At 36.6% G+C, this 14830-nt stretch overlaps 1 protein-coding gene across 5 annotated transcripts in view; it reads left to right on the top strand.

Moving 5' to 3' along the window:
* Positions 1-14295, top strand: part of LOC121414220 — an 83948-nt gene extending 69653 nt beyond the window's left edge. For 4 of the 5 annotated variants that reach the window (XM_041607323.1, XM_041607322.1, XM_041607319.1 and 1 more), the window contains one exon: positions 13255-14295. In XM_041607323.1, coding sequence (XP_041463257.1) covers positions 13255-13551 — 297 coding nt within the window. In that variant the 3' untranslated portion in view covers positions 13552-14295. The remainder of the gene's footprint in view (positions 1-13254) is intronic. The other variant, XM_041607321.1, reaches the window with a different exon arrangement.
* Positions 14296-14830: the final 535 nt, after the last annotated feature.

Genomic DNA, 14830 nt, shown 5'->3' with positions numbered 1-14830 from the left:
ACCCAATCGCCTTGTTGGATAGTTATGAATGGATTGATTTTTTGGAAACATTGAATTGAATACATTTGGGAGGTTGTTGTTGTTATAATTATACATAAACTGACCGAGATTAAACAAATATAAGTCTTTAATTTTCAATATTTTATGTTAAGAAATAATGGGTGCGTATGAGACAAATATGCTGTGTGGCATATGATACGAAGATACTTCTTTTGTAATAGGAGTAATTTGTCTAAGAGTGTTTGATGTGTGTTGCCCCACGCTAAAATTCCATAATTTAAATAAGGCAATATAAGGGATGAATATAATGTAAGCAGGGACGATAATGGTAAATAAAATTTAAGCTTGTTAACTATACCAGTGTTGCGTGAAATAGTTTTACACATGTTATCTATGTGGAATTTCCATGAGAGCTTATTATCGAATGTTATTCCAAGAAACTTAATATGGGATACATTTTCCAAGGGAGTTCCATCCAAAATAATATCGACAGGAAGTATATTAATAGATTTGCTAAACAACATATATTTTGTTTTTTGAAGATTTATTGACAATTTATTTGCTCTTATCCATTGGGTAACATTTTTTAATTCAGAGTTTATTATATTAGCAAGGTGAAGAGGATTTTTATGTGACAAAAATAAGTTAGAGTCGTCCGCAAAGAGAATGAAAGAAAGAACATCTGACGATCTGCAAAAATCATTAATATAAACTATAAACAAAATCGGGCCTAAAAGACTACCCTGTGGAACTCCACAATTATTTTTTTTCATTTGAGAATTGCCTTCCCACGCACTCCATAATGATGTAATTTTTTTAGTAAAATATAATGATTAATGGTGTCGAAGGCCTTGGAGAAGTCCAGGAACAAACCAATTAAATGAGAAGATTTATCGATTGAATGTGCCGCTTTTTCAATGAAACTCAATAATGCATGTGTAGTGCTGTGCTTTTCCCTAAATCCAAATTGGGAATTCGAAAGTATATTATTTGATTTGAGAAAATTTATAGTTCTTTTATAAATAATCTTTTCTAGTATTTTCGACAATGTAGATAACAAAGAAATTGGGCGGTAATTATTAACATCTAATTTGTCACCCTTTTTAAACGAAGGAATTACTTTTGCTTTTTTCATGCTCTCGGGAACAATGCCGTTAAGATGTGACAGATTGAATATATGAGTTAATGGATCCGCAATTGACGACATTACCCCCTTAAGAAGAAAATTATTGATGTCATCATGTCCTGTACTTTTTTTAGAACTTAAACAATATTAATTATCTCCTGATTATAAGTTGGGGCGAGAAACATTGAACTAGAATTTGGTGGGCCTAAAAATTCAGAGAAGTGTTTTGTTGCGGGAGGAATATTATTTGCAAGATTTTCCCCAATTGAGGAAAAGTGATTATTCAGGATATTACAAATTTGGCGAGAATCTTCAAAAATTACATCGTCAGATCTAATTTTGTAATATTAGATTTATTATTTGATATATTCATTGCTTGTTTTAAAACTTTCCATGTATTTTGCATATCACGCTTGTAAAGTTGTAACTGATTAGTAAAATATCTTTTCTTTTCTAAACGTATAATCTTTGTCAATGTATTTTTATAACAAGTATATTTAAGTTCGGATTGCTCAGAGCGTTTCATTTTGTATTTATAATATAAATTATTCTTACTTCGTAAAACAAAAAAAAACCAGTATAATATTTAGCATAAATGGAAATAAGGGGGGTCCACTAAGCTTGTGAAGTGTGGATCCCCCTTGGAAATGAAGAAAATATAATCGACTTATTCATATATGCGTTTATATACAAGAAAGAAAAAAAGAAGGAACAAAGAGGTCCAAATCATATTGATGTAAGCATAATTACAAAACAAGTGCAAAGTTATTCACACACAGAGGTCTTCGCTGTGAAGAATATGTTGTGCAATAGACAGAAGAAAAGCAGAAAGAGAATGGGAATGACAAGACATAGAAGACAAGACAAAACAAGAGACAAGACAATACAAGAGACAGGACAGTACAAGACATGATAACATAAGTAAAAAGAAATAGGAAACTGATCAATCATACACTAAATAAAATAAATATAAGCAATGATCTTACATTTCTTGATGAGTTAAATGTGCAATCCAAAGTTATGATAGTCCTGTATTAAATCAAGATAAAAATCCAAGTGGGTTGGTGAAGATTCCTTAAATTAAAGTTCACAATGATGGCGATGATGAAATTGATGTTGAAGCACGATAAATAACAAGAGTCACTGTAACAAGTTAAGATGTATGTGAAGACGATGTTGATGATGATTAACAGTCAATGTCAGCAATCCATGGGTTGAAAAGCGTTTATTAAAACAGGTTGATGATGCTCTTACAGTCTGCTGCTTTAAAAAGATGACTGAGGGTACTTCCAGCTTTGGACAGCGCCGTAACAAGACCCACAACTTCTGTAGGAGGTGTGGGCGCCGTAGCTGGCACATCCAGAACTGTTCCTGTGCAGCCTGTTCATACCCTTGTAAGACCATTAGGAAATATAACCGGAGTGTGAAGGCCAAGCGCAGAAAGATTACTGGCACTGGACGCATCAGGCACCTCAGGGCAGTCAACAGGAGATTCTGCAATGGATTCCGTGAAGGCACCAAAGCCAAACCCAGAGTCCGAGGAGCAGCTTCATCTTAGGATGTTTATCTCAGATGGCCCACTACCGATTATCACCAAGAACAGCAAGCAGTAGACAATATCTCTCTCTCAAAATTGCAAAAGAATCTTCAAAGAACCATTCCCTTCGAAAGATGTGAATAAATCCTCACAGAATCACACAAAAAACAGGTTGATGATCGCGATGAGAACTGAGAATTCCTCTCTCAAAGTAACTGCAAACAGTTCATTGATGTCGTGCAAATAATTCCACAGAAGATATATGTTGTATCCCAGTCGGAAATAAACTATGCTCTTGTCAACAACATAGCTAATCTTAGTATCCATTTGCACTACCACTAGGAGTCTCTATTGTGTACCATTTCTATTGTGTATCCAGAAAATACAAAAAAAAAAACTCTCATTACTCTTGTTATTTAGGTGTAGGCACGCCTAACAAAGCCTTACTGAGACATTCTGGAATATTCTTGATCATTATATGCTATGAATATCCATAAAGAGGAAATACTTATAACTAAATAAATAAATGTAATTGTTCTTACAATTCTACTTATATATAACACTACCTTAGAAAACAATAATTGGTGCTAGCGCAAAGCATGTGCCCAAAATGTTTGATATCCCAACCTGAAAACTGGACATTCTAAGCATTTTGAATGCACAGGATGAATAGCTTAGTGAACAAATATTGATGTGAGCGCGAAGCGTGAGCCAGAAAATTGTAATTTTCTCACCTGAAAACTGGATATTCTAATCACTGTTTGTAACCACAAATGGAATAAGTATCTTATAATAAACAACATTCTATGCATTTTTATAACCATGAACAGAACCTTATACTAAACATAATCTTACACTAAACAAAACCTTATATTGAACAATAATTGATGCGAGCGTGAAGCGCGATCAAACATTTGTGTGATTTTTCTAACAAAAAATGTATTATGTTTTACTTTAAAAAGGGCATTTCATTTTGAAAAAGGGCACTTTTGATTTTGAAAAAGGGCATTTTCCAAAAAGATCATTTTTCCTACTGAGAATTTTTCTTTTTATTTTGCCCCCCCCCCCCGTTCCGCCGCCCCCGATTCGACGTTATACCTCATGAGGAATTGTTAAATAAACTTGATAAAATAAATCTTGATTCGTCATAAAAGATAGACAGAAACGAAATGTATAATAACGTCGACAAGACTAAAGTCATGATCTTTGGTTCAATGAAAAAAAAAATGAAAAGTTGTAACATTGATGTATCATGTAAAAATCTAACACTGGAAATAGTAAATATCTTGGAGTTACTCTCGACCCAGTTATGAAATGAACAAAACATGTGAACAGTGTGAACAGCAAACTTCATCGGGTCACTTCTTGTATTCGGAGGATTAAGCCCTAGACACTAATTGATCCGTATTTTGTCATGTTTGTCCCTCATCTTGATTATTGTTCCATTATCTTGGTTAACACAACAAAAACGAACCCAGAATCGCTACGCCAAAATTATTTTAAATGCCGACCTATGTACATCTACTTCATACTTACTGCAGAAGCTTAATTGGCAATTCTTTTTCCAATAGATACAGTTTAATCACTGCATTGCCATATTCAAAATAATTAACAACCTTAGCCCAAATTATATAAACAAGCTAATATCGAACAGTATCGGCCGCACAGAAACGATGTTAGCTTAACATTTCACTACCACTGCGCTAACAAAGGGCCCTGTTACAACCGGTAATCTCGCCACGATCGCTATTATCCATTATTTACATCTGAGATCAATGGTTGACATCACAATCTGTATAGTATCCATTAACAAATCAGCTCCTAACAAAATGGGTAGAATTATCGCACAGAAGGCACAGAAAGCTAAGTGAGGCAAAATCTATAATTTGTGCGTAGTGATCTAGATTTAACTTGGATTTAGTTATGATTATTTGCACATCCTACAAGTTTAAAATCTTGTCTAGGAAAGGGTAAATGAATGTAATTCATTATCATATAGGCCTACAAAATTGAAAATGGCAGCAGGTAGTAAATATATATTTACTAATTCAATTTAGAAGATATCCAATAAGCTTCAAAAAGATTTTTAAAAAATAGCCTGTCATGATATTACGATGGAGATTCTGTAAAAAATACAATCCCACTTTTCATCAGTTTCTTTTGTTTGAAAATGAGAAACAAAACACTGACAAATTGATAAAATTGGAAATGAATACAATTATGGTATCTTAAATTTTGCATTAGGCCCTATTTCGGTGAAATTTATATTCATGTCTTCGGGAATATGCAATGAGGGTCTGTTGTATCATACAAAATTCGGTTTATTTAATTTTTTTCCACCTATAATATTGCTTCAAAGATCATCATTTCGTTACTCGTCGGACAACATATACACATTTGAGACAATTACGAGTTCATTTCAGTAAAATCAGAAAAGGGGGAAAGAGCTTGAGGATATTGCATTATAGTTCCATTTATTGCATATTCATGACCACATGCTGCTCAGTAATATCATTTGCAAAATACAGTGTTTAATTTTTAATATTCAAGAATTTTGTTATTTTTTTATTAGATTTTGATGAAATTTTCAGGAATTTGCTCATCGAATCTTACTCAATTTATTCATATATTGTTGTGTGGGCCCAGAATAGCTCTTTAATTCAGTCGAGGTATATTTTAAATTACTTGGTATAAGAAAGGGAGACAAGTTTTAAAGAGAGAAATTATTCACTAACATCGTCACTATTGGTGCCCTTGGCACTGTTAGTGATTTGTATTGACCTTAGCGCCACTGTTAGCTTCTGCTAAGCCTTTTACACTCACAATTAACACAAGCACAAGAAACTAAGGTGTGCCATTGGTTGTGGTTTGAATCTCATCCATACATAACAAGTATAATCACCAACATAATTCCCATACCAGTATGGGAATAGGCTTAATAATCTTGGCGGTTACAACATGAATAAGTTGGTTCTTGTGATACGATATACTAACATAATTTGAATACATATTAGTACGTTTCTTAAATCTGAAAATCACCATCCTAAGTTCAATGTTATAACTTTATATAATGGGTATACCACTTAATTACAGTGGACGGCTTCAGCATAACTACTTGGAAGGACCCGGGTATATTTTATCCGATAACTCAATCACAATTTTACTAAAGCGTCCGCACCCAAGCGTCCGCACATCCCTACCCGGGGTGCATAATGACGCAAACAATTTCTCTCTACATAGGGTGCCCACCTCTACAGACGAGGAAACATTCAAAGGGCACAACATTAATAACACTGCCCAAACAAAATTCCTCTCCACAAATGATAGGGTGTCAACCTATATGGACGAGGAAACAATCAAGGGCACAACATGAAATAAATGGTGCATAATTAAGACGCAATGGCCAATACTTCCGATCTCAAATAATTGAAAACAATATACCTTCCTGCTGAGGTATGGTGAAGCCAGCTAAAGTTACGTAAGATTCACCGCCAAACGGACAATGCCCGCCGCCAGTGTGCATATCGCTTCGTCGCTCACATATTATTGTCTGTGAATCCCATGAAGCGCGTTATTTCCCATGCCAGATAAAATTGGCTTCACTATGTTTCTACCATATATATATATATATACAGAATGAAAGAAAGGAAGAACCCTTTCGTGTATTCGTGTATTGAAGACGAATACCTGGTTGAGACTAAGTAAAACAAGCCTAAGGATCTACCAACAACTAACATCTTAGCTGCATAAAAACAGCATTCTCTATGTGTGAGAGAGAAAATTCGCACAACTGAATAGATAAACAGATCCAACAATATATCATGATGAAAGTGGGAAGAATTACTGTGTCTGATTCCCTCCTGCTCCAGAACAATTGGCTTAACCATGCAGACATATCGTATGCTTAATTATCATAATTATTTTTCTGGCGGCATCTCATTCTAAGGTTTGTTAACAAAACTATAGCTCAATGTTCAACCCTTGGCAACAATTAGCAACATAACTAATCAATTAAGAATACTACACGTAAATAGCCTACAGGATGTCCCGGAAACGACAACGCCTAGCTTTCCACCCCAATTTAGGGGAGAGGCTAGCAATATTTAGCTTAACTGCCACTGTGCCGTTCCGACGTGTCCAAAAATAATCCGGACCTTTCGCTGGAGAACGCAAATACTTATTTACGACGTTAGTTGATTTTGGAAGAGACTTTTGGGGCCCGTCGTCGTAGACGTAAAACTCTGACCGTTCCTGAGGTGTGCGAAAGGCGGCAAATATCCGTCTAAGAGGGCGTCAGTAGCTGAAAGACCATGGATTTAGTTCTCTCAGTTATACGTCGTTGCATAGAAGCATAACAAAGTGTAGGTGTTGAACCTTCTGAGCTGCAGCATGATATCGAACCACCATTTCCAATTGACGAGGGCTGTGCCAAGCAAGGGACAGCCCCCTATATCGATAGTATCGCAAAGATAAATGCTAGACCTTTGGAAGGGCCGATAATAAATCAAATACGCCCTGGATGTTTCTTTAAAAAAATGTAAACTCTATTTTATACTCTTCAGTGATAAAAAAAAGTTTAGCACATGCAGACACTCCGTCCCACATCCAGATAAATACATATATCAATATAACTATCAACAGTATGTTTTGAAAATAAAGAGTGCAAATTAATTCAAATATTTATCAGAATTTGGGATAACTGTTAATATCTTGGTTTTTTATGCAAATGCATGTATAGACAGGAGATATGGATAATTAGTATGCAGTGTTAAAACTGGAAATACTGGTGAATCTGAATTCAAACAAATATTAACTCACAATGAAGCTTTAACATTACATGATATCGCATAATGTTTCAGCTCAATTGGCCATAGCCAACCCCCTCCCAAAAAGGGGGAATGTTTATTTTTTTTTATTATTATTTTTTTTTTTGGGGTGTGAGCTTAGATACAGCCTGTATATTATCAAAACATTAAGCATACCTTGCAATTTTTCCATTCAGATATCCCGTTCCTCATTAGATTGTAACTAACACTTGCTGATCGGCATGGTTCTCAATTTTGTACTTCTGACTAGGTGTAAACTGCTAAGATGTTGGTCCCATCGGATCTGCAATTTACAATTTAAATTTGAGAGTTTTAGAGATAAATAAAATTACTCTTCTTAAACAATATTTTTGAAATTTCTAGCTGCCCATATCCCAGGTCTATGTATGAATATTCCAAACTAGAACAGAAAAGTTATCTGGACCCGAAACTTCATTCTCTATCACATAGAGGCATAAGCCTACCCCACTCTGTTTATAAAAATAAAATGATTCCAACCACATATTTCTACAGCTGTATAAAACTGAATCTGGATCTGGGGCCCATTTCATAAAGGACTTGCAACTGTTGTAACTTTGCCATTATGGCAACTACCATGAAAACCTTCATTCTGATTGGCTGCTGAGCCCTGTTACTATGATAGTTGCCATTATGACAAAGTTACAACAGTTGCAAGTCCTTTATGAAACGGGCCCCAGGTCTACGCTTGGCCTGTATAACTTAAGAATCACATCACATTTGAATGAAGTAAGCACTAAGAACGTTTTCAAATTACCACCCCAGGCCAGGCCCAGGGTATCCTGTTCAAATAGACTTGATTTAGGTCTAGGGTAGGCTACGCCATTTCATTCAAATCTAAGACTAAGTAACACTTAACACTAATTGACACAAATGCTAATTCAATCGTATTTCACAACTGATTATTCTGAAGAAAATTGTTCCTAAATAAAAGAACCTGCTGAGAATTATACTTATTCATATGAAGATGAAAAAGCGGGGACGGACTAGGCCTAAACTTCAACTTTCAAGCTTCAAGTTTGGGACTAGTCCGTCCCCGCTATTTTCATACACCATGTCTACATCGACAATCTCGCTAGCCGGCTAGCACCGGCGATATCAAAGGCCGGATCCCGCTCTGACCATATACCTTCATTGAAATTAATTTGAATAGGCCGATTCTAGGACATCTACCCCCTGGACATCTACCCCCCGGACATCTACCCCCTTAGGACAAGTACCCCCTAGGACAAGTACCCTCTAGGACATCTACCCCCATGTCCGGGAGTGGATGTCCGGGTGGTAGATGTCCGGGGGGTAGATGTCCGGGTGGTAGATGTCCAGGGGTGGATGTCCGGGGGTAGATGTCCGGGGGTGGATGTCCGGGGGGTAGATGTCCTAGAGGGTACTTGTCCTAGGGGGTACTTGTCCTAAGGGGGTAGATATCCGGGGGGTGGAAGTCCGGGGGGGGTGGATGTCCGGGGGGGTAGATGTCCGGATACGGAATAGGCCTAGGCCTAAGATCGATAGTTTGTCGTTCCTAAAAACAGGAGGTCGGAAACAAGTCAATATCTGATGCGTATCAAACCATTGACTTATGAAGGATTTTGTCATAATCAGTAAGTTCTGAAAATATGAGACCAAAATGGATGAAAACGAGAAAGTTTTGGCAAGTACACAATTGCCAACATTTAGTCAGGTATAGGTCACGGATGCGTAAAAACCATTTGGATTATGAGGGATGATACCATAGGCAAACTCTGCAAATATGAGACCAAAATAATTAAAAACAAGGGAGTTATTTTCATTTTAGTATTCTCTATTCTATTTCTAATCTCAATGATCACTAATGCGTGCTAGAATATTGAATTGTGAGGGATAACATGATTAGTAAACCGTGAAAATATAAAACAAAAATGAATAAAAACAAGGAAGTTATGGCCATTTTACAAGTTTAATATTTAACATTCTTATAAACATGAATTGTTTGAACGTATTCTATATTCGATTCGAATTTAGGTGAAGAAGACGGCATTTTGAAGGGCAAGTCATATTTTTCGAAAGAGCAACTCGACAAGAGCAACTCGACAGCAATCGACAGCAATTTATTACAAGTCTGTAGCATGCAGGATAAGGGAGGAAGGACGGGATGAGAAATTGTATGCAAAATTAATGGAGTTGAAATAAACAAAATGGCGCCTGGATGGTCATGCATGAGTAATTTGGGGAAATGAAATGCGAGGTCCTCATTTTGGGGTGCTGGACAACGTGCCTACAATATTTTGAGAGATTTAGATGAGGGACGTGGCCTGGCAGGGTGAATAAACTATGTGTTAAATGAATGGGATTTTGGCGGAAGAAAAGGATTACGGAATTTAAATTTGAAACAAGAACAAGGCATTGTCGCCCGTGGACGTTAATGCAATTATTTTTGCTTTTTAATTAATCACCCGTTCTTTTATTTTTTTTATTTATTCATTTTCACCTAAAATATCTAAAAAATACATGTATCTATACATCCAACTCAATACCATACTCACAGGATGCTTGCATATCCTAGCCTTGGTCTCTCGTGGATCTACCTAGGAACCATGGTCTACTGCATTCGAAGGTCAACTCAGTCAGTCAAGCTCATTAACAATGCAAAACCCTTCTAGTCATGAACATCACTTGGACAAAAGAAGCTACCTTTTCAGGTCTTAATTGGCGACTGACTGCAACTATATGAAGCTCCATGCACAAACTGCAATCAAGTTCTGCGGCCCCGACTTTTTCCTCGAATACCGACTTGTCACCCTCCATTCCTTTATAACCACATGTAGCATGCCAAATATTTCCTGCAGTATATCTGGCCAGTATATGTCTGTAGTTAGGTAGGAATTTTTTGTCTATAATCTGCGAGGCAAAAACCATGAAGAAGAATGAACGTATCTCTTCCTTGCGGCATCAATTGTAGCTTTGAATTAGGATGCTCTCCACCTCGACATCCTTGCTTAGTCGGTCACCAGTTCGTATAAATCCACCAGGTACATAATACATACGAGAAATTTGGATTTCCCCTTGGTTTCCACAAACCAGCTCAAATCAGGCTCCCCAACGAGTATTGCTGAAACCAGATCCTTTGCGAATTTTTAACTTGAGATTCAGAAGCAGGTCAAACCGATGTAACATGCAAAAGATTTGAAATACAATTTGATTTGAATCGAAGCAGGGGCCGTCGCGATACGATGAATCCTATTGCTGTTGATATTAGTTCCAATATCGAGTCCGTTATGGAATTAAAAGTGGATTGATTAACAGAACAAGTGTTCTCAACAAAACCTCAACTCAAAATGATTACATTCTCTCACTAAACTCATACAGAATGCAAGTAAAAGCTTCTTTCCCACGCCTCTGATGAGCGGTAACTTCCTGAGGAATTCTATTTCGTGAACATTGCGCAGTACAACGAGCGACCTCTTTATACGGAGCGCCGCTAATCTTGCTTTCCGCACCTTTGTGTGCGGTTTCGTTTGATCTACGTGACCGCAAGTAGTTATCACAGCCGCTTCAGAACTGCCGCTCCGCGCGACTACCGCGCGAGAAAACGTGCAAATTGCGACTGTCAATCATTTGAGCGATTAAGCACCGCTAAAATTTATTATTTTTAGATTATTAGGAATTCGGCTAAGCTTCTGTGAGTTTATCGATACCAGTAGGCCTACTTTTAGTGATCTGTTAGTGAAAACAATGCGTCAAGGCGGTGCTCACCCGTGAAAGGTATGACTGGCCCTAATGTTAGCGTTCTGTTACGCTAACAACGCTACTGTGCGGTCGCCACAGGTCAAAACGACTAGAAATGCTGCAAATACCCAAACTTTTTATTCCAACTCCACGTACTGAATATATGAAACTATCATCAGGGCATATTGATTTTTAAGTCTTCCCATTCATGTCCAAACTTGCCTTGCTTTTCAATCTTTTGAAAGACAGTGCAAACGACTTAGCCACACATTTCAAGACTTGTTTAAAGAGGTTCGGTGCAATTAGAGAATTGCCTCGTTTTCATTTAATTGTTATTTTATGTGTACTAATAAATTGTGATTTGATTGCTTCTCAGTTTTTATTTATTTTGTTTTTCATGCGAGTAGCATGATCATAATCGCCTATTTCATATTATTTTAATGATCATGTACTTTGCAATTTTATTGTTACATTCCGATCAGTCTATATATCTATTATGTATTGCGAATTTCATACGCAATAAAAGAGTTGCCAAAGCTGTTGTACGTGTATAAATTCACACATTTGTATACTTTCTCCCATACGTCATGTACGTTTACTGTATCAAAGCAATACCTTTGATCCAGCTGAGGCATTGCGGCTTGTCAATGTTCAAAACCCACCTTCACCCGACCAAGGAAATTATAATTGGTATAGTGTCGAAAATCTGTCTATCTGACGGTCAATCGGATCGGGGTCGCCCTAGCCACTAACCCGTCTATGTGGTCTAGTGGTTAAGGCACCGGCGTTCAAAGCTGGGGGCCCGGGTTCGATTCCCAGCAGAGACATTTTGTCGGCATCACCAATTTTTCTAAAGGGTAGATAGCTCTGGGGAACCTTGATTTAAGCTACGCCTACCATTGTTCTCTTCATCCATTTCTTTCACATGTATATGTAATTAGAAGTTATATTGAGATCAACAGTTTATGTCTATCTCCTTCATTTATTTCATATGTCACTGTGTGTATTGATTTCTATGTAATTTTGGTTATTCACTATAGTATGTTTTATTTTTAAAGATGCCGTACACTTGTTTCCTGTTATGATGAGTTTAACATGTTGTTTATGTATATTTCCGTATGTGTTTATGTTTTTGTATTTTTTATCATGTATTCCAGGGCCTAACGGGAAACCATGTTGAGAGGGCTACCCTGGTCAAATATATTAGAAATAAAAAAAAAGAAATAGAAAGTCATTTTTAATGCACTCGAAATAATGTGGGACATGACGAACAATCGGGTTTTCAGACAATTTGGTCAAGTACACTTGACTAATTATTGGTTCTTAAACTTGAGCAGTTGTTTTACAAGGTCTTATCGGGGAGTGACTTTGTTGGTGTGTTAATCGGAATGTTGAATTAGATAAATGAATAAATAAACACTGTCATGAAAGCCTTACGATTATCTCTGAATGATCATTACAATTATATGAACAATGTATTTTCACAAAGGAACATGGCCTACCGTAGGCTGACACAACCATTACGAAATCGAAGATGTTATACATTTAAATAATGAAGGCTAATGCAGAAGAGATTGTATAGTGCAAATAAATCATACATTAACAACATTACATAAAAGGGAAATTTAAAACGATTCATCTTTGGAAATTCTTGGAACTTCAGTGGCTTAAACGTGCAATTCCACAAATGTAATGAAGGTACGCTAGTATTATGACATTATTTTATTTCGAGATCTGAAACCAGTCTGAGAGTAATTTTTCGAATTGTTCAATTATTTATTGATACATGTAAATTAAAAATACATCGCTTTCTCAATTTTGAGTTTGTTCTGAGAATTCTCTGACTTAAATTAAATTTTAAAATGGATAATGATGAAAGTGAAGGTTTTTTAACGTAATTGCATGAGAAATTTGGAAATCTCTAGCAGAAAAAATAAGATATTTGCACAATTAGTCGAATATCTGGTGGTGTGTCTATTCGAACAGTCTGTAATCTCGATGCATGGTGAAACAATAAAGCTTTAAATTTTCTGTTCATATTTTAGCATGACTCCATTCAAGCCTTTTCAGAGAACGATAGCAATGACGACAATCCTGAAAGGCGTGAAATGTTGGAAAAACGAATGAAACTCTGGATGGCCAATCCTGACAAGAGGAATCATGCACGTTACTTTATTTCCCGTGAGATATTGTATGCTGATGTGCCAGATACAGAGACGTTGAATGAATCATTCATCAACTTTCGGAAGTCTGTACCTAATGTAGGATACGAGGTAGGATATTTTTACATACGTACTAAATATCATAGCTATAGAAGTAAAGTTGGGAAGCCAGTTTGTTGATTTTCAGAGCTTCTGTAACACGTGAATTCATTACCTGCCACGAACGATGTAAGAATCTTTTTTAAGACCACGTCGTTTATAATTCGCAGAATAGTTGATGGTCTCATCTAGGATTGATGTCAATGTCACGTGAAACCTCGTTTCTCACAACATGCATTTCTTATTATTTACGTTATGAGACCACTATTAGTACATATCTCTTAAAACACTATAAGATAAATTGTAACAAAGCGTCAGTTTGTTGATAGGGTGAGGTTCATACGATATTTGTTAGGGTATAAGGGTCTGTTTACAAACGGGCTACGACGACTTATAAAAAGATTACGCCATAGACTTTTTTAAAAACCTATTCTTCATCCTCGCTTCTTTTTGATCTCTTCTCCCCTTTTGTTTTATATTAACTGAAAAATCCTTAGAGCATGCTACCTATGCCCCCGTGGAGCCGTTCCTGACACCCCAGGTAACACTACAGCGTTGCCCCCCACGTTGCCTCAACATTGCATCATCGAAAAAAGTGCACGCGCATACATCGTCAGACCAAAAAACTTTTCCAACGTCAGTTCAACAATCAGACACGTATCATGAGATCTATTCCAACCCAAATTGTGTTGCAAGTACACCCCATGCCTATGAGCACATGCGGATCAAAGGGGGGCAGCGGCCCGGCCCCCCTCCCGTATTGGCGGAGTAAAAAGAAAAGAAAAATGGGGGGAAAAAAGAAAAGAGAGGGGGAAAAAGAAGAGGAAAGATAAGATGAGGAAGACGAGTGAAAAAATAAGATGAGAGGAAGACTTGGAAAAAAATTCATGTGACTATATGACATTTTTGCTTGCGCTTCGCGCTCGCATTGACTCTTAAGTGATTAACATAATTGTCTTACTCGATCTGGTGCTTAAAGTTTCAAAATTTGAAGTCATTATACAAAACTTATTTCAGCTCGGAAATCGAAATTTCATTATTTTGTCTGATTTACAAATTTATTTTCAAAAAAGTGTCATATTAATTTCTTTTGCTCGCGCTGTTTGTCAGGTACCTATCATTTTCGTGTATTCCATAAAGTAAAATATCCCAATTAGGTCTGATTGTCAAATAGTATCAGCTACAGCTGCACGCTCGCATTTTGATTGGCGAGTTATAATTATTTCAAATAAGCTTGAAATCCCCAGTTCATGACAGTGTATCAAAACTTTCGGCTCCGATTGGCGCTGGCATTACTTGTTAGAAATATATTTTAGCTCATGCATCCTATTTATAATTTAAGAAATGCTTGAAATGTCAA

The sequence above is a fragment of the Lytechinus variegatus genome, chromosome 4 (genome assembly GCF_018143015.1).
Source record: "Lytechinus variegatus isolate NC3 chromosome 4, Lvar_3.0, whole genome shotgun sequence".
In the NCBI taxonomy this organism is placed as follows: Eukaryota; Metazoa; Echinodermata; class Echinoidea; order Temnopleuroida; family Toxopneustidae; genus Lytechinus; species Lytechinus variegatus.
Note: the sequence above shows the minus strand (reverse complement) of the source record. Positions and strands in the feature narration are given on the sequence as shown.